This window comes from Neomonachus schauinslandi, chromosome 1 (assembly GCF_002201575.2).
Source record: "Neomonachus schauinslandi chromosome 1, ASM220157v2, whole genome shotgun sequence".
Lineage (NCBI taxonomy): Eukaryota > Metazoa > Chordata > Mammalia > Carnivora > Phocidae > Neomonachus > Neomonachus schauinslandi.
The window spans coordinates 88,708,464-88,731,668 of NC_058403.1; the positions used below are offsets into that span (position 1 = coordinate 88,708,464).

The 23,205-nt window shown below is 35.8% G+C and overlaps 1 protein-coding gene across 1 annotated transcript in view; it reads right to left on the minus strand.

Annotated features, from left to right (window-relative positions):
* Window positions 1–23,205, minus strand: part of NAALADL2 (N-acetylated alpha-linked acidic dipeptidase like 2) — a 911,251-nt gene that overhangs the window by 685,532 nt on the left and 202,514 nt on the right. The window contains exon 2 of the mRNA XM_021702572.1: window positions 7,528–8,029. Coding sequence (XP_021558247.1) covers window positions 7,528–8,029 — 502 coding nt within the window. The remainder of the gene's footprint in view (window positions 1–7,527; window positions 8,030–23,205) is intronic.

Below are 23,205 nucleotides of genomic sequence, written 5' to 3' on the forward strand. Positions count from 1 at the left end.
GTCTAGGGTTCTTGCTGCAGTTAGCTGGCCTGATAAAAGTATGAACTTTCCCCTTGCAGGAGAAATTCATTCATACAATTTAAAAACTAAAGTATCAATTTAAATGAGCTAATTCTTGTGATGTGATCCAGTATAGGGATAACATAGAACAAGAATGGCAAATCCTCTGATCAATTAACAGAGGCTGCCAAGAGTGTTGGGTTGAGGACTCTGAGGTAAGGTCTGGGCACAATGAAAAAGAGGGTTATGACTATCGTAGACACAGAAGGGGCATAACACAGAAAGTGGCAGTATGTGTGCAGCAAATTCACCAGTCCTTTAGTTCAATGTCAGTAAAGCCAGGTAACATAACCAAATAGTGTCGATGGCAAAGTTTAATTGGTACTATGAAAGGTACCACTCAAGTTACATGTATTACTAACTAAATATACTATTGTTGACAAAAGGCCCTGAAGGAGGAGGAAGAGGAGAAAGAAGAAAAAGAAGGGGAAAGAGGAGGAGGTGAAGCAGCAAAGCAGTAGATGATTTTTAAAAGTATATTTCAGAAAAAGAGAAAAACAGATTTGAGAATCCATTTCAATTTAGTATATCAACAAGTAATTACTAAAATATAAAGTATATGAAACAATACTGAATGCTACCTAGGTTTTCAGATTAGATCTTGTTCATCAAGATACAGCTGAAGAAAATTTATATTTCCTACCTATATTTGAAGAGTTCATTACCAACTAAAAAAAATATGGTGTTTTCCTTATGTTTGTAAAGAACATTTCACAGCATAACTTAACTCACGCTTAATTGCTTGTACCAAGCCAGACAGTGATGAAAAATATTGCCCCTGTCCAGATAATGCAGACATTTAAAAATAGATAAGCCCCAGATAGCTTATTGTTCATTTTATTTTGTTAATAAATGTGTCTACTAAATAAAATCCAGAAAGATGGGGTACCATACATAAAGCAATAGACTATTTTACTATTATAATATTTTAAGTTTCTCAACTTGTAAAGACCATGGAAAGAACCTATAAAAACCATGGGGAAATTCTTTAAAAAGTAATTCATAGATGTAAAAAGAAATTCAAATGGTCAATTAAGATATAAAAAGTTTGTCAACATTATTTTTGGCCTATCAAAACAAATAAAGGACTGGAAGGTTGGCAGCTCTGAAAAGCAATTTGGCAAGACAAAGCAAATAACTAAACAAATTTAAACTCCCTGAATCCGTGATTTGTTTCCAGGAATCTATCAGAAAAGAATAATTAAAGTAGCAAAGACGTATGTACAAGAATGTTTGTAGAGACAACCTAAATGTCCATTTATAAGAAACAGGTTCAATAAATTCATGACATCTATATAATGGAATACCAGCAGTATTTTCATATAATGATTTAAATCTATACGCATTGGCTTGAAAAATGATTCTAAATATATTGTAGGCAAAAAAACATTCTAAAGCAGATAACAAAGGAACAGATGTGTTATAATACAATTTTGGTTATTGATTGGAAAAGAAAGAAAGAAAATGATGAAAGAGGATGATAGGAGTATGGGTGGTTTTTACTTTATTAATTCTAATTTTCTCTATATATTTTACTTGTAAGCAAGAAAAACAACAATGTTCAGGCGCCTGGGTGGCTCAGTTGGTTAAGCGACTGCCTTCGGCTCAGGTCATGATCCTGGAGTCCCGGGATCGAGTCCCGCATCGGGCTCCCTGCTTGGCAGGGAGTCTGCTTCTCCCTCTGACCCTCCTCCTCTCATGCTTTCTGTCTCCCATTCTCTGTCAGATAAATAAATAAAATCTTTAAAAAAAAAAAGAAAGAAAAGAAAAACAACAATGTTCTTTCCATTTAAAAAAGAACAAAAAATGCCATGTTAGCCGTAATTAAAATACAGCACATGTTTTCTTTCTCACCATTTCACAGTATCTATAGCTGTCAAAAGTCAACACATTCCTGCATTCAAAAATACACTAAACCTCATGAGTTCATCCATTTCAAATATCTTATTATTAGAGTATTATATTTGGTAACTAAAGTTTGAAGTTTTTAACATATTTTATTCAGCAATGTGCTTATGATCTTTAACACACACACAGACACACACACACACAGGTCATTCCCTCAACAATATATGTGATAAATATGTGATAAAGGCTCAGTGACTTCATTATATAATATACATACAACATTATACCTGTCACACTGAAGCTTCTTCTAAGCTAAAGAGTTCTCTCAACAGCTCTAGGTTAACATGTTTTATACAAGGTGACTAGCATCCCAACTGGCCAAAGCTGATTAGACCAGGGATAAACACTTGACACAGAGTCACAAATGTCTCTGGCCCTCAAAATAATATTTCATTCTGGGGAATAGGAATGGTAGAATCATATACTGGGGGATATAGCAGTTGGTATTGGGAGAAGAAAAAAAAAATAAGGCAGACAAAAAGTAGTACAGATGGAAAGGGAGTTAAGTCACTTTGGTGTTTCAACACTTCAGTGAAAATCAGAGGAGTATGGCTATTGAGGTCCCTGGAGCTAACTGGGTCCAGATTCTATATGAATAAGGCCTGATCAAGTGAGTAATTCCTATTCATAGATTATTGTATGGGCCCACCCTTCTCTTTTGATGCTTACAATAAACTTGCATTGTCTAAGTGGTTACTGTTCCAACGCACCAAAAGCATACAATAAAACAACTTTTAATGGCCTATTTTGATTCTGGCCCATCAGAATATATCTGCTATGTATCTGAATATACCCTGTTGGCTTACACAGAAGATATGTGGAATAAACCAATAATGTAAAAAAGTGAAGGCATTTTTTCAAATAGCAAAAGTTACACATAGAAGTGACTGAGAGAATCATATTAGAAGATTAATACACACACATATACATTTACACATGCACTAACATGGTCTTCATATTCCTATGCTAATCTTGACCATGTCTACAAATGGGATCAAGTGTAACTAAACTTCTGATTGGTTTTCTTTTATTTGGTCAACATACCAAGTACTTGGCTTAAGCTGATGTATTATGTGGGCTTTATTATGGGACAATTAGGTTCTTAAATTAGGATATACAGTCAATATGTCTATCAGTGATTCCCTATGAATCATTCAAATATGTACTTTTCTACAATACTAAACATAAAAATAGCCCATGTGTAACCTCTATATTAGACAACTTTTAACTCAGGGAATGGAATCATAAAGTACTTTTCTTCTCTTCCATTTACATTTATTCATTGGGACTAGTTTTTTTCCTATTCCTAGATTAAAACAAACAAAACAAAAACAAAACTCCATTAATCCTGGTGACTGTTACGTGACTTGACTTCCTCTAGTGAGCAATTAAAATGTTCAGTGTCATTTAATAGTCAGAACTTTGAACTTTTTCCCACTCTTGACCATCTTTAAATTGGAAGCCCTAAAGTCAAAGAAGGGAGGGCAGTCAGCTTCTTTGCTTTGCGTGTCTCTAACTTCGCGGCTGAAATGGAGCAAGTGAGAATAGGTAAAGCAGGAGCAAAAGGTTCTCACTTGACAGATACTCTCATGAACTGGCATGGTACCTTCTGAATCTAGCTGGAGTTGTCAACTAAATTTTCCTATTGTGTCTGCCTTGTGGGTTCTTTGGAGATCCATTCATCCCACACCTGGGACTTCTAACCTTCCTGTGATATGGGTAATACATTCTCCTCCAGCTCCAATACTTACTCCTTCCACAGCCCCATACTTCTAGCTCTATCTGATAAGTTCTTTTTAGCCATCTGGGAAGCTTTACTGGAAAAGATCTGTAAGACACCTCCCTTCCACATCTCTTCTCTCTCTGACCCCCAGTCCGTTTGGGCTTCGTGACAAAATACCACAGACTGGTTGGCTTATAAACATTTCTGGTAGCTCTAGAGGCTGGGAAGTCTAAAATCATAGCACTGCAGATTCAATGGCTGGTGAGATCCCTCTTCCTGGTTCATAAAGAATGCCTCCTCCCTGTGTTCTCACATGACAGAAGAACTAGGGAGCTCTGTGGAGCCTCCTTTTATAAGACCACTAGTCTTATTTATGAGAGACACACCTTCATGACCTAAACACCTCCCAGAGGCCCCATCTCCTAATACCATCATGTTGACCATCAGGATCACAACATATGAATGGCGGGGGGGGGGGGGGGGGGGGGGGGGGAGGGGCGCAATCCTAGTGATTCTCTCCCTCCCATTCATTCATATTCATACTCTCTGTCTGTCTGTTTATCCGTCTGCCTGGACAGAGTCCATAGAAGCAAACTTTGCCATAGGCCACCCAAAACCTCTCCTTTCTACTTTTATCAGCAACTTTAACCAGTCTCTATCTTTTCACTTAGATGTCTGAGGTAGGAATCACGCACTCTGTATGAGGCAGCTGTCAAGTTCTTCCAAGTAGTTCTATTAAACCCTTTTTTCACTGGGCTTGAAGCTTCCTCCTTGAGAAGAAATTGGGACTGAACACCACTAGCAGCTCTCTCTCAAAAAAAAAAAATCCTCTTTATCCACTTCTCTATTTCTTAGCATTCCCAACCTTTCATAGGTTAAAACTGGGTGATCATCTCAGAGAATTATGCCACCCTCCCCACCCCCAAGTTCTGCATGCTGGTCCCAATGAGAAACACAGTATCAATTGTCTTCAAGCTTTAGCTTTAACTGAGACATCAACAGTGTACTTTAACATTTTTACAGTATCTGGTTTTGACATGAGTTGTCATTTTTTTTTAAATCAGAAAACAGCATATCCTCTGAGTAACTATAATTATGTAACATAAATATATTTTATAATATAAGTAGGTATTATAATGTTTTGAATATAATGATAACATGAAAAATATAAATGGTAAGTCAAGTGATTTTCAAAATACATAATATAATTGATCAATTAAATACAGATCTGTGGGCGCCTGGGTGGCTCAGTTGGTTAAGCGACTGCCTTCAGCTCAGGTCATGATCCTGGAGTCCCGGGATCGAGTCCCGCATCGGGCTCCCCGCTCAGCGGGGAGTCTGCTTCTCCCTCTGACCCTCCTCCCTCTCGTGCTCTCTCTCATTCTCTCTCTCGCAAAAAAAAAAAAAAAAAAAATTAAATACAGATCTGTTTCTCACTTATTCAGGCATTCACTTCTTCCCTTAGAAAAATACTTATTCAATGTCTGCTACACAACAGGAATCTATTGCAGGGCTGAGCAAATTTGGTCCATTCCCTCATGGAATCTGCAATCTAATCTATTATAAGAATATTTTTTATATTGTACCATTTTTGGATATTTGGAAAGAATTGACATGGTCTTAGAGCGTGGGCAGAGATGGAAAACCAATAGAGAAGAGAGAGAGCAACTGATACAAATTGACGAAAAGTAGCAGTAGGAAAGAACCTGTGACATACAGAGCTAATGCTAAGATGACTTAGTAAATGCAGGAACTCATAATAAAGCATGTCATTAGCATGACTATTAGGGAAAAGGTTGTTTTGGATGAGGAGATATTATTTGGAGAAAGTAACTGTAAACATATTTGTACCAAAATATTGATTAAAGAAAAATCTCTTATCTCAAGAAAAATATGTGGCTATTTGATGGAGTAGAGTTGTGAATATTGACAACCACTGAACACTGCCTGGCAATATAATTGCTAGTGGTTATATTTTTGTAGCTAGCTTTGAAATATACATTTTGTTGATTTTCAAGTTTAAAAGGAGAATATACTCCTTACTGTCATGCAACTCCTATTCTGAGGAAAATAATGAATATTTTTATTTAATTATACATTTAAAATTTTAGAACCAGCTGCCTGTTTGCAAAAAGGACATAAATCCATTTTTAAAGTTGTCTACAATGCTGGGGGAAAAAATAAGGCAAAGAAAGCCAGAGAAAGAAAATAAATACATAGGCTAGTTAGTGCACAAAAGGCATATAGACCCCTCCCCCTCCTCCAGGGAGCTGAACCCTTCAGAAAGAGTTTCCCAGGCTCTGAGTCAGCAGTACCCCTGCTGGGGTCAGCCAGTGGGATAACCAGTAGGATACTGCAGAAGAGGAGAAAAGGAGAAGCTGTGGTACTTCTTACTTTCTCTCTGCCTTCAGTAGCTGAGGCTACATCTCCACCCCCCTGCACTTGTGTATATAGAAAGTTCCAGCTTCCACCAAGTTACCCCAGCCCCCTTTGTCTCTCCAGCCTAGGCTTAGTAATGGCTTCTTTTCTTTGGGTTGCTTCACTGTCCCAACTGCCCTCTTAGATTTTACCTTTGATGGAGTAATTTCTCTCCTTTCAGTGCCCTCTGCTTTAAATATTCAGAGAGTTTTCTGTTGTCTGTTAGATCCTGACTGCTACAACCACTCATTGTTAAGATAATGGCATATTAATTCTATTAAACAATTAATACCATACTATAATGCTATAATACTACATAAACAATTTTACATAGAGAAATATCATGGGAAGTCTTACTATCTGCATATTACATGCTTATTCAACAGTGAATAGCAGACACAGAAAGGTGTAGGAAACAAATTGCCATTAGTCATTCAGACGTGATCTTTAGGAAGAGAATAATAACTCAACAACAACAATACACATGACATTTCAGCACATATTCAATGACACATTTTCAGTGGGTATGCTCACTAGAAGATCCCTAAAAATGCACATATGCCAACAGCTTGGCAGTAATGAGCCAGTGTAATCCAGGAAGAATATCCTGGGGAAGTAGTATCCCTCTCTCTCATCTACCCATGAACAACATATATGATTCACTTAGGACTGTCCTTTCTTGGCACATATGGAAAATACATGGGAAAGCTACTATTCCAATTCTTCATTTCATTAAAAATGTAAACTAGCAAACCCTCTATATAGCAATAGTGAAACTTCTCCCAAGAACTCAGAATTAATGCCAGTTAAAGAATATTTTCTTATCATTCAACTTAAAAATCAACACATTCTGGCTAAAGAGGTCATGTGCAAACTTACCCTAGAGAGACAAATGAACTTTTAGAACTGCCTGATATATGGAACCCAATGTTTTTCAATAAAAATGTGCTCACTGAGAAGCCCAAGGATGCAGGAAACCAAATACTATCAGTGCTTCTAACCATAAGAGACAGTTACTTCAGCCCATAAAAGAGTTTTATTTCATTCTGCTGTCATTAAAATTTTCAATCATATGGCCAATGCCCTAGTTTTTATGACACATATATCCAGCTGTCTTTGCATCTCAATTCGGCCTACCTGGGCTTCCCAAGAGCGAGAATATGCAGTACCTGGAATCTTTTAGTCTCCACAGTAGTTATGGTTCTTATTATCAATTAATAAAACAGCATCATAAATTCATATTACAGTATCATAAATCTGAAATGTGCACCCTCTCTGTGAAGGCTATGTTGGTAAGTTTTGTTGCTCAGCTTGCTGGACTAACCTTAAACCATGGCAAAATCACCAACTCAATACTCCCTGTGAGACATCTTTCCCAGGAGATGCATCCCACCAACATCCATTTCTTCTCCACCTACCTGAAAGACTTCTTAATATCTTCTGCTTGGATTGTCTGGAGAATCTCTTGGTATAACTGAAGATCAAGCATTGCTGAAGATGTAGCATTTGAAGGACACTTTTTAAGTGCATAATAGCCTATCAAAATCCCAAAAATAAATAAAATGATGGCTGTGCAAAGTATTTTTAAAAGGCGGCAAAAGTTGCAGGGGTTGCTCTTTGGCACAGATCTTGTGTAACGGGTAACATAGTCAGACTCTTCTTGAAGTCTCTGAAACCTTCCTTTGGGTGAAGTTGCTGGTTGAATGGAATCAAGATTGAGATCTGCAGTCTCTGGATTCTCCAGGTTCTGATTCTCAGCACTATCTAGTTGGAACTGGTCAAAACCAGGCTCCTCCAGTTCCTTTTCCATGTCCCACTCTAAGTCAAGGGCAGTGGCTTGAAGGTCATCATTGTCTAAGTACTGTGAGTGTCCTGGTGCTCTTTGATCTGCATTGACTTTCTGATAGGCCATCTTTTTACCTGTGAAAATAAGGGAAGCATATTTTCTTAAAATAAGCTGTAAAATTGAATAAAGGAAACCTCATTTAAGTTGGAGTGGGGAGACCAAAAGGGGGAGCTCTCACACCCTGCCCTCAACCAATGACAGATCCCAACAGGAAGAGACATACCTTGCATTCCCAACTAGAAGAAGCTTACTTTACTACCCCAGCAGGAGAAAGGAAAATGTTCTCCCTGTTAGGCAACAAGCTCGGCAAATAGGAAAATACAACAACTCAGCCAGTGAGAAGCCATCACCACCCTGAACTCTCACTTTCCTTCATTCAAAGCAGCCCTCCCATCTTTCTTCTTTTCTCAGTAAAGTGACAGTCCTCTCCATTGATCTCCAGACTTGCCTATGGTTTGCCATAGTTTGCAGGTCCTGCAATTCCTCTGCTATTCCAGAAAAAAAACCATTTGCTGGTAGAATAATTGGCTGTTTACTTTTAAGGTTGACAAAACAAATAATAATGAAAATCTCCATGGTGAAAACAAAAGAAAGCAGCAATCCATTTTAGATGCCCATAAAATTTTAGTGATTGTATTCAGGGGAAATATATTGTCCCTACAGAAAAATCACATATTTGTTAATTATTTAATCTTCTGTTTTGCTGTTGATGTTTGTTATAGGAAGAGAAGACAAAAAAAATAAAAGTAAAATAAAAGTAGAAGTTACTTGGAGAAACTATAAGACAACATAAAATAGACACACACACAATTATTCCTTTGAAGCTCAGGAGAATAAAAAAGTCACAAATGTACAAGTGTATTGAGGATAATATATTATAATGAAGGCAAAATTTAAGCTTACACATTGTCAAAATCACTTCTAAGAAAAACTAAGGGCAGAAGCAATAAAGCTGTGGTTTAGTAACTTAAGGAGGGAAAAAAAAAAAAAAAAAGACCCTGGCATGATTTACATTATCACAGCTATTTTTTAAAAAAGGTTCTGGATAGGGGCACCTGGGTGGCTCAGTTGGTTAAGTGACTGCCTTCGGCTCAGGTCATGATCCTGGAGTCCTGGGATCGAGTCCCACATCGGGCTCCCTGCTCAGCAGGGAGTCTGCTTCTCCCTCTGACCCTCTTCCCTCTCGTGCTATCTCTCATTCTCTCTCACTCAAATAAATAAATAAATAAAATCTTTAAAAAAAAAGGTTCTGGATAGACTAGAAATAAAAACTTAATGGAGTAGTAATACTATTGAAACACAAGAAGCAAAATATGGTATGTTACATAGTCACGAGTTATCAAAAGGATTGGAAACTTTAAGCATACTGCAGAAGACCAAATGTTCCATGGAATTAGTGACATGAATTGGCCTGGATCACTGAACTTTAAGTAAAAGTCTGGGATGGCACCTTTCCAAAAAGGGAAGCCTTTTGCCAGCCAGGAGAGTTTGATTTCATAACCTTGCTATAGGAGTGGCAGATGGAGATTTTCTCCCCTACACAGTTTTGGATGACAGTTTGTTATATCCTGCAGAGTGGTATTAGGCTAACTGGGCTAATTAACTACAAGTAGTCTTCAGTCTGAATTCAGTAACCCACTGGTGTATTATGGTTGCAGATTAGGAGTATTTATACTTAAATTTTCTGTGTATTAGATTTGTTATCCCAGCTGGATTCTAAGGTCCCTCACTATGTTTTATGATTTTTCTATGCGCCCCACTGTGGTGGGTAAAGAACAGAGCTCAACAGACAACTGACTAGCTAACTGCCTTAGGGCCAGTGGTTAACAAGTAAACTCTAATAAAAAGATACAAACAGGGATTTCATGAAAGGGAGTGGCATCATGCACAGAATCATAGATATATACAACTCTAATCTGAGCTGGCAGAGGTCCATGTTAATTAAAATGTTCTGAACTTTTCAAATAATTCAAATATAATTAAATATTAATCTTAAAAAATAAAAATAATTCTGACTAGATTTCTCTTCTGCTACCCTATAATCTAGGATTCATTCTTACCCCAAACTGACTCAATAACGAGAAGTAATGCATGCCAGATCCTGGGATAGGCAGTGAAAACAAAGATAAATGGGTCCTTATTCCTCAAGTAAGGAAAAATTCAATCAGAGATAAATGCATGAACAAACCTATGTGTTGAATAAAAAATGCAGAGTGCCAGGGAGACTCAGGGGTGACTGGGTGTAGCACAGACTATGGGAAAAGGTTCCCCAAGAAAGTGATCTCTGAGATACTTCTGGCAAGAGAGGAAGCGTTAACTAGGGCTGACCAGGGGCATGAAAGGATGACAATCAGGTAGCGGAAAATTTACAAACATGCAGAGGAATGAGAATGCAGGGGGCATGGACCCTTTGAAAAGTCCAGAACTACCAGGGTGCTGTATACTGCTATATACAAGGAAGGAGCACATGGGCCAGAGATTCAGATTAAAAATCTAGGAAAGGGTGACTGGGCAAAAGGCTTAACTTCTGTGTAACCCATGGTCTTCATCTATGAAATGGGCATAATAATAATATAAACTTCATAATGTTGTCATTAGATTGAGACAGTGAGCCTAAAACAGCCATTGAGTGTAGCATAGGCTATATGGGTTAGAAGAGACATTCCTGGTATTAGAGGAGAGAGGACTGGGCAGCATACATGTATGTGAGTGTCCACGTTGAATATGATGTAACCTCCCCCTCTGCACGATATCTTACAGACCCATATAATTTTAGCGTTACTATGAATAAATGAGATAAATTATTGAAGGTGCTTGAACAAGATCTAACACAAAGTAAGTGATCCACTAATAAAGGATTACTCTAGAAATTCTATAGTTTAAGAGAATACAAGTATTTGGAGCTTACAACTTTAAAGTACAGACTTAGTTAAATTAAATTATTTTCAGAGGCTGTAAGTTTCAGTAACAAGAGCCTAGAGATAATAAGAAACTGAGCAATGGACTCAAGCATTTTTGAGAATGGGAGGCATCTTCTAATCATTAGCTATGGCTCAGAGAAGAAAGAAATGTGGCTAATATTTATATAAAAGTTATTATTATATTTCACTTACAACCACCACTTCTATATCTTGTTATTACAAAATTTCTTTTAGTCTATTTATAAAAAGTTCTCTAATGCTAAAGAGTTCAGTTTAAGAGTTTCAAAAATTAGTGATAATTAGTCATAAACATGAGTTATATACATTTGTTGTAGAAAACCTTGTTTGTCCTAGGTGATTGACTTCATGTATTGACTATGATGATACCAAAAGTGTTTTTAACTCAAACAGTAGGAGAGATTGGGTAGATCTTATTAGAATGAGAAACACATACAAAAGATTTCCTACTTGTAAAAGTGATTTTATAAGCAAAATAAATACATGACTCTGGCAGATTAACTTTAAAACATAAGGCGGAATCTCAATTTCCTATGACAGTTCTATGATTGAATCTTTATTGTACAATGAGAAAAAAAATGTTCATATAGTGTTTCCTGAAGCTTTGAATGTCAAATCATTTGCTGATTTGAGCAGACTGATTTGAGGCAAAGGCATTTCTTAGAAATGTCAGTGCATCATCAAAAGGCATTCATTATACACCTTCGTGCAGTATATTACTTTAGATGCTGTACCAGTGAACTCTATGAGTGCCTAGAGGAATTTTTACATTTAAGTTTAAGAACATTCCTTATAGGCTAAAAACATTTGACATAAATTTTTCAGTATGAACCTAGTTTCTACAAATAAAGCCCATGTTTGTGGAATAAATATTTGTTGTTGAAAGATTTAATGGTCTCGGGCGCCTGGGTGGCTCAGTCGGTTAAGCGACTGCCTTCGGCTCAGGTCATGATCCTGGAGTCCCGGGATCGAGTCCCGCATCGGGCTCCCTGCTCGGCAGGGAGCCTGCTTCTCCCTCTGACCCTTCCCCCTCTCATGTGCTCTCTGTCTCTCTCATTCTCTCTGTCTCAAATAAATAAATAAAATCTTTAAAAAAAAAAAAAAAAAAAAAAAGAAAGATTTAATGGTCTCAACTTGAGAGCAGGGCCAAAGATAATAAAGTGATAAAAACAGTAATTCAGAAGACTCTGTTCGCTGACTTAATTTTTTAGTATAATGAGGGTTTTTTTTTTTCTATCTGGCTTTGTAAAATGGCCCTGGCAATTGCTATAGCATCTGTAAATGCATTAAGAATCCCTTATTTAATTGTAATTTTGTATGTCAACTGCATAAAAGAAATGACAATAATTATTTGTTGCTCATGCTTCACTAATTGAATAAAGAACATATATAAAGTAAGGGGGAATTATCTGTGTTTTATTTTTAGGAATAAAAAGAGTCAAAACCTACTCTTAAATGGATAACAGAACACTAAATTTAGGCAGAGCAGATAATCAAGCTGGAGAGTATAAAACTAAAACTTTACTCTGAGGTCTGAGTTACCTTGATCACTAAATGACATGTAAAAAGTATGCTTATAGGATACCAAATTAATGAGCTATAAATTTCAAAATGCAGTCAAAACCATTTGAAGGAAAATTATTTGATGAAATCTAGCAGGTTTGTGTAAATTTGTTTTATATCGCTTGCATATGTATGACCACCTGCCAGTTCCCTAAGTGGGCCAGCCATTCTTTCAGTACCTGTGTGCACCTGCAATTTGTGTAACACACTAACTGAATGGTTAGTTGGGCCCATCTGAGTTCCTGTATTTATGATGAGGCTTTTCAATATTAGAATGATATCATTCAGTTCAGGCAAAATTTGGCAAGCAGAAGAATTAATTTAAATTGACTAAAATGAGGGGCACCTGGGTGGCTCAGTCAGTCAAGCATCTGCCTTCTGCTCAGGTCATGATCAATCTCCAGGTCCTGGGATCAAGCCCTGTGTTGGGCTCCCTGCTCAGCAGGGAGTCTGTTCCTCCCTCTCCCTCTGCTCCCCACCCTGCAAGTGCTCTCTCTCTCTCTCTCTCAAATAAATAAATAAAAATATTTTTTAAAAATTGACTAAAATGATACAGAGTGTACTCTCTGGGTCTTCTGAACAAGTAGTTGGAACACTTTGTACTATTTAGAATATCTTTCATGTGAGGTTAAGTCTTAACCACCAACACAAAACTCTTTCTACTTAGTGATGTGTAAATAGTTTCTGTTCCTGCCACGGACTCCTTTCCTGGTCCTTTTTGTTGTCTGCTTCTACTGAGACTCTTTTTTTTTTTTTTGCCTGGTCATCATTTCTATTTATAGAAATATTTCTATAGTCTGTAGAAATATTTATTTACTTCTACAGAATTTACATCCTTTTCACCTTCAGAGTATTTGAAGTGGCTTACATTAGAAATGCATATACACAAGATAAGTGAAAACACAAAACTACAAATTACAGAAGTGTGGAGGGGAATAAATTCTGAGAGTCTGGCTAAAGAAAGCCACTATAATTGAGTTTTAGTATCATTCTAGCTTCACTACAGTCAGGGTGAAGAAGGCTGTCTGCAGGGTCTTCTCAAGTTCCATCATCCTTCACCTAATCTCACTTGTTAATGCACAAGGCTGTCTATCTTAGCTGAAGAGTTTGTTTTTAATTTTATTTTTTCCTAAATTATTCCTCTTCGTAGTTGCAGATTTCTATGTTAAGAAGATACTTTTCCCTATCCAGTCAGAGAAATCTGTGAGTCTCTTTTTTTATCTTTTACACTTAGATTTTAATAAACAGAGGTAACGACATGCCCGTGTTATGGTATCCAAAGTAAAATGCTAACAGGTGATTCACTGACCCCTTAAAACGAGCCAGGACTTACTATAAGGTTGAGGTTTTACAAACATTATGTCATTTAGTCAAATAATCCTATATGTTAAATGTTATTATTATCACCATTTTACAGATGAAGTACAGATGAGGCTTAAGGGTTGTATTTTCTCCAAGTTCTCACAGCTATCAAGGGCAAGTAGCTGGAGTGTCACACCCAACCTGTCAAATTTCCAAACCTACTCTTTTAAACAGTACAACATTTGGACTCTCTAGAAGTCCCCAAAGTTGGCGTATTAATGAATTCAGAGATCTTGACTGAATGATCCCCGGTTATGTCACCAGTGTGACAACAAGCACCAAGAGTCTCAATGCTCATGAAATCTGAATGGTCCTGCCTTGACCCTTAGATATCTGGGTCCCCAGGGCCCAAAAAGTTCTCTGTTGTCTGCTCCCCACAGCACCCCGGCAGGCATCGATGTTTCCTGGCACTGTAGTTTTGAACAAGGGAGAATCACTTCCAAGTACACTGCTTTGAGGAAAAGACCACAACCTCTACTTTATGGTCTCTTCCTAGCAACACTTTGAAAATTTCTCTTTTCTCCGGGACAAAGAGCAAAACAACTGTGCTTAGAACTTGAAAGGTACAGTTTACAAACAACCTGCTGCTGACCTGTTTTCAGCCGTTAAAACCCTTCTGTCCATCTTGTCCTACTCCCTACTACGTGTGGTTTACACGGGCCTAAGAGGGCTTCAAGGGTGTCAAGAGTTAACAGTCAATACAATCACTGCGTGACTCTTTGAGAGCTGTCTGCCAGGAGGAGCCTCTTAGCTTGATAGATACACGCAATTTTTTATCCTTTCAGCCAGTATGAATGATCTTAAATTGCTGTTTTTTGACTACGGCTTTTGGATTTCCTAGGAACAGACAGATGAAGCTGTTATCTACATGAGCCCGCCAAGCACTCTATTTTTCACATTTTCAAAGGTAATTTATTGGTTTACTTTTTAAATATCTTTACTCTTCAAAAACTATCAACAGGTTTCTATAAACTGGAAGTGCTTTATTCTAAAATTCGTATTGCTGTTTCCTAAAATCGTAACACAAAAAGACTTTTTGAGGCCCAGGGTAGTAATCTAGTGTATCCAGAATCTTTGTTTTTTATTTTCTGTAATGGCTCTTTTCACACTCGCTTCCTTAGGATGTTAACAGGAAAAAGTGTTAATATATTGTGTTATCGTGATTAACTGGTGGGAAAGAAAGCAGCCTAGGAAAACACATTGGTACAGTATATTTATGTTACTATGAAAATATGTATCATATGAACCATTCCAAATCTTATTGGGTAAATTCTGGAAATCTATTCTTTAGCTAAAGATCATCAAGGAAGATCTAGATGTAAAAATTTTAGTATTCATCTTCCAAACTATTAGACCATGAGCTAAAGAAAACTTAAATTGGTGATTTAACCCAAAATAATACAATGATAGGAATTCATTATACTTAATAGCATGGTATGGTCAAAGACAAGATTATATATAGTAATTCACTTAATCTTAGGGCTAAAAATTAGTTTAAGTGAATTATGCTTGACTAAGTAGTAGGAATACATTAATAGGAAGAAAACCAAGAATTGTGAAGCTTTCAGTTGACAACTGATGAGAGAATCAAGATTGAAAAGCTTTTCAAGAATTATCTCAAGCTATTTTTCCTTACTGTCTAAAATGCCATATCATAACTATATATATCTGAAGCTAAACAAGGATATATTTTTACAGTATTTTATTCTAGGCTTCCCACTGATACAAAAACGGAATTTTATCTAAAAAAAGGTGACATTATTTTAAATTATAAAATTCAAGTCCTTTCTATAAGTGACCTTTCTTTAAGTATGATAATACTAATAACTGTTAACTTTTTTGATAAAAAAGCATGTATGTATTAAATTATAAGAAACAGGATGAGAAATACTATAGCAATATATTACATCTGCGTGATAGCTTGAGAAGTTAATTTTTATTACAAATTTACATATCTGCTTACCAATTGTTTTAGGTAAATTAAAGCAACTAAACAATTTACTAAAAACTGTACTGGGCACTGCTTATGTCATTTATATTTTATTTATGAACAGGAGTATTATAAAAATGGAAGACCTCCAATGGCACATAAAAGTAATGCTGATATGAAATTAAATGTCAGGCAAAAGGCATGAAAATGCAATATTCACAAAGACATTAAGTGTAAAACATTTAACAGAACTTTTATATAATTGACACCATTGAAAGGTAGTTTATTATAATAATGCGTGCAAAATTTTAAAATTCACCTAGCACTTCAGTTTTAAAATGTCAAATATTATTACTTTACCAACATGAATTTTAGCTTTCTTCCCATTTTCTTTCTTCCCATAATGCATCCTTTATCTTTTTCTCTATATTTTTCTCTCCTTTCCCATTATTTCATTTTTTCTTCTCCATTCTTATTTCACTAGTAATGTCTCAGGCATTCATTGAGAAATAATAAAATAATAAAACAAAGTTTGTTTTATTTTTTTCTCTGTATTGAGAGTGATACATCCTGAACTATAAATAATCAATGGATTCTTTTTACTTGAAATGATTACCTGATGACCAAGCCAAAGATTATGTTTTCCTCTAGCATTCCAAATATGTTTAATCTTTAGCCTTCAAAATACTAGTAAAACTCAATTTATCCTTAACCTGCTGCTTGGGAGTTCCATAATCTGACACTCTATAGGAAAAACTAAAGACCTTTCTCCCTAACATTTCTACAAAGACTCCCTTCAGCTATTATGACTGGTGAGATTTTTCATTCCCATCATCCTCCATAACTATAACCTACATATTACCCCCACAAAATCTTTTTCAATCATATATCTTAGAAACAAAGGCATTATTTTCTTTTTTTCTGCCCACCACCTTCTCTCTTTTTAACCCCATAAAGGGTTGAGGTCTTTAATCATTTCCTGAGTAATTTAAAACTTGAAGGCCCAAAATGATGAAAGTATTATGGTTTTTTGCCTAAAAAGGAGAAGAATCTTTAAGGATGTGGAAAATAAAAATTAAGTTCAGAATTAATATAGGAACATATATTGCAACAAAGTTGTAAACAGTAGATGACCTTGACTAGTTTAATTATGTTAAAGAGGTTTTTTTTCCTAAAAATAAAACAGCAAGCATTTATGTACCCTCTACATATATCAATTTACTTAATTATAGAAACAACACTATGAAGTTCCTATTGTTATCATCCCTGTTTTACAGACAAGGACACTGAAGAGAGAGTTGCCATTTATTCTAGATCACACAGCATCTGAACCTAGCTAGTGTGGTTCCAGATTTTGTGTTCTTAGTCTCTCTGCTATAGTGACAGAAAGCAATCAAATGAAGGCATATCTTTAATTCTTCTAAAAATTTAAAAAAAAAATAAAAGAACGTCACTCAATTTTCCCACAATCAATCCCTAACAAAATTTTTGTAGTATGACCTTTTCCTATAAGTTCCATCCCTATGTAGTCTTTTGGGAGAAAGAAAAAAAAAGTAGAGAGAAGAAATGAGTAAGTTCACACCTTCATACACAGATATAAGTCTCCACAACATGACCTCATTAAAGTTGCCTGTGGCTTCCCCAAATATACTTCACACCCATGCTCATAGCTACTGGATACCAGTGTTCATGATTTTAATTTCTAAAAATCTCTTTTCAGTAGACTTTTCCTCTCTGACTCTGACTCCAAGAATTAGGCCTTATTCATATTTTTATTTCCCACCATTTTTGTAATGATCAGTTAACCAGGTAAATGTTTGTTGGACTAAACCCATAATTTTGCAACTCCTAAATATTCATGATCTCCTCACGTTTATATCCATGCTCTTTCAGAAATACACATGTATCTTAAGAGCAATTGTTTAACTTAAATGTGACAGTTTTTAAATATACAGATTAATGATAGTGTGATATTTATTTGCTAAAGTGTCTTCTGAGAACTGTAATTAAGGCATGAATAACTTTAACAGTGAAGGAATTCTCGGAGCCCTGAGTGCCAAGAAGTCCATCTACCCTGACTGGGAGAGACTATGTGGAGAGGCCCCCAGACCATATGGAGAAGCTGAGCCCAGGCATCCAAACCAAAGTGCCACACGCATAAGACCAGACCAGCCACCAGCCGACATTCATCAAGTGACAAGCATGTGGGGCAAAAGAATACGCTATCTGAGACCTGCCCATATTCTTTATCAAACACATATAACAAAATAGCTGTTGTTCAAAGCCACTATATTTGGGGGTTGTTTGTCAGCAATGAGTAACCAGAATGAATAATCACTGAAGCTGTTTTTCCAAAACAGAAATCTGACCAGGTGACTTGACAGCTTAAAATCATATGAGATGTTTTATTCTGAACTAATATGACATTTCACGGACTCCTTTCCAAGACACGTAAGACCTTTATTATGCCCGGGCCTAAGCTACCATTCCTATCCTTCACATATATGTTTCAAGCCTCTTTTAGGCACACATTACACACATTCTTCCTCTGCCTCATTTGCTCAGGTTCAGATTCTTGATTTTAGTTAATTTGTCTAGTTACCTTTTATCTTTGCAGACTAGCACAGTATCCAGAACCCTGTAGCTCTTCAACAGATGATAGGCTGCAAAGAAGCATGGCATCTTGAAGAGATTATAGAATTTAGGGTAAGATAATTGCCATTTGACCAGCAATGTGTCTTACAGTAATTACTTCAGTTCATTCAGCTTTTAAACGAGGATATAATACCTATCATATATACTTCTAAGAGTTGAGTAATGAATAATGTTAACTATTATAACCAAAGAAAGCTGATAAACTGTAAACCCAGTATAAATGCTCTTGTTTTAAAATTATAAACCACTAGGAATCAAGAGAGCTAGGTTTGAATTCTGAATCCACAATTACTAGCTATGCTCCCTAGGGCAAACCACTTTTCTTCACAGGTAAAACTAGATTTGTGTGTGTGAAAACCAAATGAGGTAATTCGTAAATGTGTGCTTTAAGTACTATTTATCAATATCATATAATTAATGAAAGATTATTAATAATGAATAAAATTCAGTTAATACTAAATAAAATAAATACCCTCACGTGTATACCATACTCAGTCACCCCAATTCCTGAATACTGCTGATGTAATTGCTTAAGGTAAAGCCACAAGTGAATTTACACTACAAGTGCCTGAATTTCTCTTTTCCCTGAACAAAACAGAGAGCCTGGAATGAGAGGATGGAAAAGGAGACTTTGGTGTGCCAGATGTGAATATGGTATCCAGGGAATGGAGGACACAAGAGCAGAAGGAGAAAGGAAGCAGCCTATGAAGAGGTAGCTCCTAGAAAATCCATCCCAGAACTTAAAAACTTCAAGTCTCTTAAACACATTATAAAGGTATTATAATGCCTTATGCCATTCAGAACGGTGTCTGTAATGCGGGCATACACAGAGTTAAAAACAAAATGAGGTCCTCTATTTTGAGGGGGGAAATATGAAGAGATCTATAGGAGAAGATTAATCCAAATCCCCTCCTGCACATAATACATTTCTGAAAGGAATCTATCCAGAAAAATCCATTTAGCTATGCCCAGAACAATCAAGACTGACTGTGTAGAGATTGAAGTGCCTCAGTCCATCTGCTGATGATATTTATTGCTTTTTGGCACCTTCTACATATTTACCAAGCATATGTAAAAGAAAGCTATGCTTCTTATTTCTAGGACAAAAACAGATGGTGTTCCAGCAGGTAATAATTTAATTAAATGGCTCCTAAAGCATGAACAAATTGTTCCAAAGAAAAGAAAATATTTTTATTTATTCTTTAAAAATAAGGAGAGGGAGAAAAAACTAAATCAAGTTTGACTTTTTTAAAGCAACAAAATTATGGTTTACTAAATCTCCTGTTCTTAAAAAGAGAGTGCTTCTCCCTATCTTCCTCCTAAATGAAAATCAAAATTATAAATAATATTGATGTTGTTCCTCAACTTTCATTAGATCTCTAAGAAATAACTTCAAGTTAAAGTGAAACATTTTTACTAAAGTTGAAATCAGATATTCTTGGGATAGGACTAATTTTTGTGATAGTCAAATTAAGTTGTATAATATACTTTATGGACTAAACGGGATAGAATAAGCTACATACCTAAAATGTAGATTCTAATAATTGAAAACAAAATTTGCCATTCCAGTTAGACCCAGAAAGCCCTTTGAAGCCCCTGTGATACATACATTAAAGATGTCACAATATTAGAAAGCAATAACAATTTTGCAGTGTAACAGAGTAAAGGTCAGTCACTTGAGTTTAGGATGGAAATGGTAAGAATCCCAGTAATGCCACTGCTACTTACAGACTGCATAGCTTTAGGAAAGGAGATTAAGTTTTCTAAGACTCTGTTTCCTAGCCTGTACATACATGTATATACCCAAACACAGAATGACAGTAGTTATGGAGTCACTAGAACTCAATGGATAAATTCCAAGTACTTAGCACAGTTCTTAAGACAGAGTAAACATTCTACAAATGGCTGCCAATCACCATCACCTTTAAGATTTATTAAGCAATAAGAATATGTGTATAGTACTGGAGCTATAAAAATATAAACAAAATATATAAGAAATTGCTTCAAGTAAATTACAATCTATCAGCAAAGATGAAACTAACGTATATACACACTTAAACTGTAATCAAGAAGTAAACTGTGGGATTTAAAATAAGAATTCAGTAATGTTGAAATTAAGGAGGATTTTGATGGGAACTAAAGCTGTAGCTTGAAAAATGGATAGGGCTTGAGAATGAAGAAGTCACTCAAAGGAATAAGAAGATGAGCTCAAGCAGGAAGTCGGGAATGAGTCATCTGCATGTAAGAGTCAATGAAGGGACTCTCTTAATTAAGAAAAAGGTAAATACCAGGAGCTGGAAGAAATAAGTTTAGACTGATGGAAAAGGAAAGAGTCTACCTATGTAAGGGTAGGTCCTTCCAGGATAAAGGCACCATGAGATTTGTGCTTCACAAAATGATGACACAGAGCAAGGAAAGCTAACATCAAGAATATTACTACAGTGAAGTAGGATAACCACATAACACAGTGAAGACTGAAACCATTTATACTTTTAGCAAAGTTGGTTTACTTAGAGGACTCAAAGTATATATACTCACCTCAATAATTTTATGATCATTTATAATTATACTGTTACATTTATAATATATTTTATATTGAATACATACTTATACTTGATACTATATATAATTAATTCTGTACTTAATTACTAAAAAATTATAATCTTCAGAAAAAATAAAGTTAGAGGCATCAAACTCCCCGATATCAAATTATATTACAAAGCTATAGTAATTAAAACAATATAGTATTGGCACAAAAATAGACACATAGATCAATGAAGCAGACTAGAGAGCACAGAAATAAACTCATGCATTTATGGTCAATTAATTTGTGACAAAGGAGCCATAATTTGTGACAATGGTGAAAGGACAGTCTCTTTAATAAATGGTGTTGGGGAAACTGGACAGCCATGTGCAAATGAATGAAAGTGGACCACTATCTTACACCATATACAATAATTAACTCAAAATGGATTAAAGACTTCAATGTAAGACCTAAAACCATAAAAGTCCTAGAAGAAAACATGGGCAGTACATTCCTTGACATAGGTCTTGGCAATGATTTATTTTTAATGCAAAAGCCACAAAAGCAAAAATAAGTAAGTGGGGTTACATCAAACTAAAATGCTTCTGCACAGGAAAAGAAACCATCAACAAAAGGAAAAGGAAACCTATTGAAACCTATTGAAAGGGAGAAAATATTACAAGTGACATATCTGATAATAGGCTAATAACCAAAATATATAAAGAGCTCATACAACTCAATAGCAAAAACAATCTGATTAAAAAATGGGCAGAAGATCTCGATAGACATTTTTCCAAAGAAGACATACAGATGGCCAATAGGTACATGAAAAGATTCTCTACATCATTAATCATCAGAGAAATGCAAATCAAATCACAATGAAATATCACCTCATACCTGTTAGAATGGCTATTATCAAAAAGGCAAGAAATAACAAGTGTTGGTGAGGATGTAGAGAAAAGGGAACCGTCATATACTGTTGCTGGAAATGCAAATTGGTGCAGCCACTATGGAAAACAGTATGGAGATTCCTCAAAAATTTAAAACTAGAACTACCATATAAGCCAGCAATCCCTCTCCTGGGTATTTATTGGGAGAAAACAAAAACACTAATTCCAAAAGATTTATGCACTACCATGTTTACTGCAGCATTATTTACAATAGCCAAGATATGGAAACAACTTAAGTGCTAAGTGCCATTGATGGATGATGGATAAAGAAATTGTGGTACACACACACAGAGGAATATTATTCAGCCATAAAAAATAAAGAAAACTTGCCATGTAAGATGCTAATCTATATCAAACTAAATTCACAGACACAGAGAACAGATTGCTGGTTGTCACAGGCAGGGCGTGGGAGGTGGGAATGAATGAATGAATTATAATCATATTTCTATTATATATTATATGTACACATGAACTTTACCTTGTGCTAAGTGATAATGATAACAGCAATACATTTTCCTCATTCATATTCTCAGTCATTCATCTGTTCTCTAAACTCACTGTCAAAATGGTTGGAAAAATAGGGGGGTTGTATATTGGTATTGCTTTGATAGATGGGGAAAACCACTTGCTGATGGCTGCTATCTCACCTCCCAACTATAGAAGTGGACCCTGAGGGAGAAACTAAAGGATAGGAACTATGTTTGAGGCATTGTCATTATCTTTACACATTTAATCTCATGTCCTGAATAGTAAAGAACTACTGACACTAATACAAAAAAAAAAAGGGAGAGAGAGAGACAGACAGATAGACATCATTCTAAAGGCAAAATTCAATCATATTTTCTTTTGGAAATTACACAACATAGTTAAGTAAGAATCCATATGATTTATTTTTAAGTTCTAATGACAGAGTTGGCAGAGTTTAATATATAGAAGAGATTATTAGGCATTGGACCAAGGCGTAGTTAAAAAACACAAACAGGATATCCAAGGTATTAAGTCCCATTTAATTTGTTCTTTCCACCTAAGCAGTAATCCAAATGATTCAGTAAGTAAAATGAACTTCTGATCAAGGAAACAGACATTCTAGGGTGGGAGGGATGGGGTGGCTGGGTGATGGACATTGGGGAGGGTGTGTGCTATGGTGAGCGCTGTGAATTGTGTAAGACTGTTGAATCACAGACCTGTACCTCTGAAACAAATAACACATTATATGTGAAGAAGAAAAGAAAAAAGAAAGAAAGAAAGAAAGAAAGAAAGAAAGAAAGAAAGAAAGAAAGAAAGAAAGAAAGAAAGAAAGAAAGAAAGAAAGAAAGAAAGAAAGAAA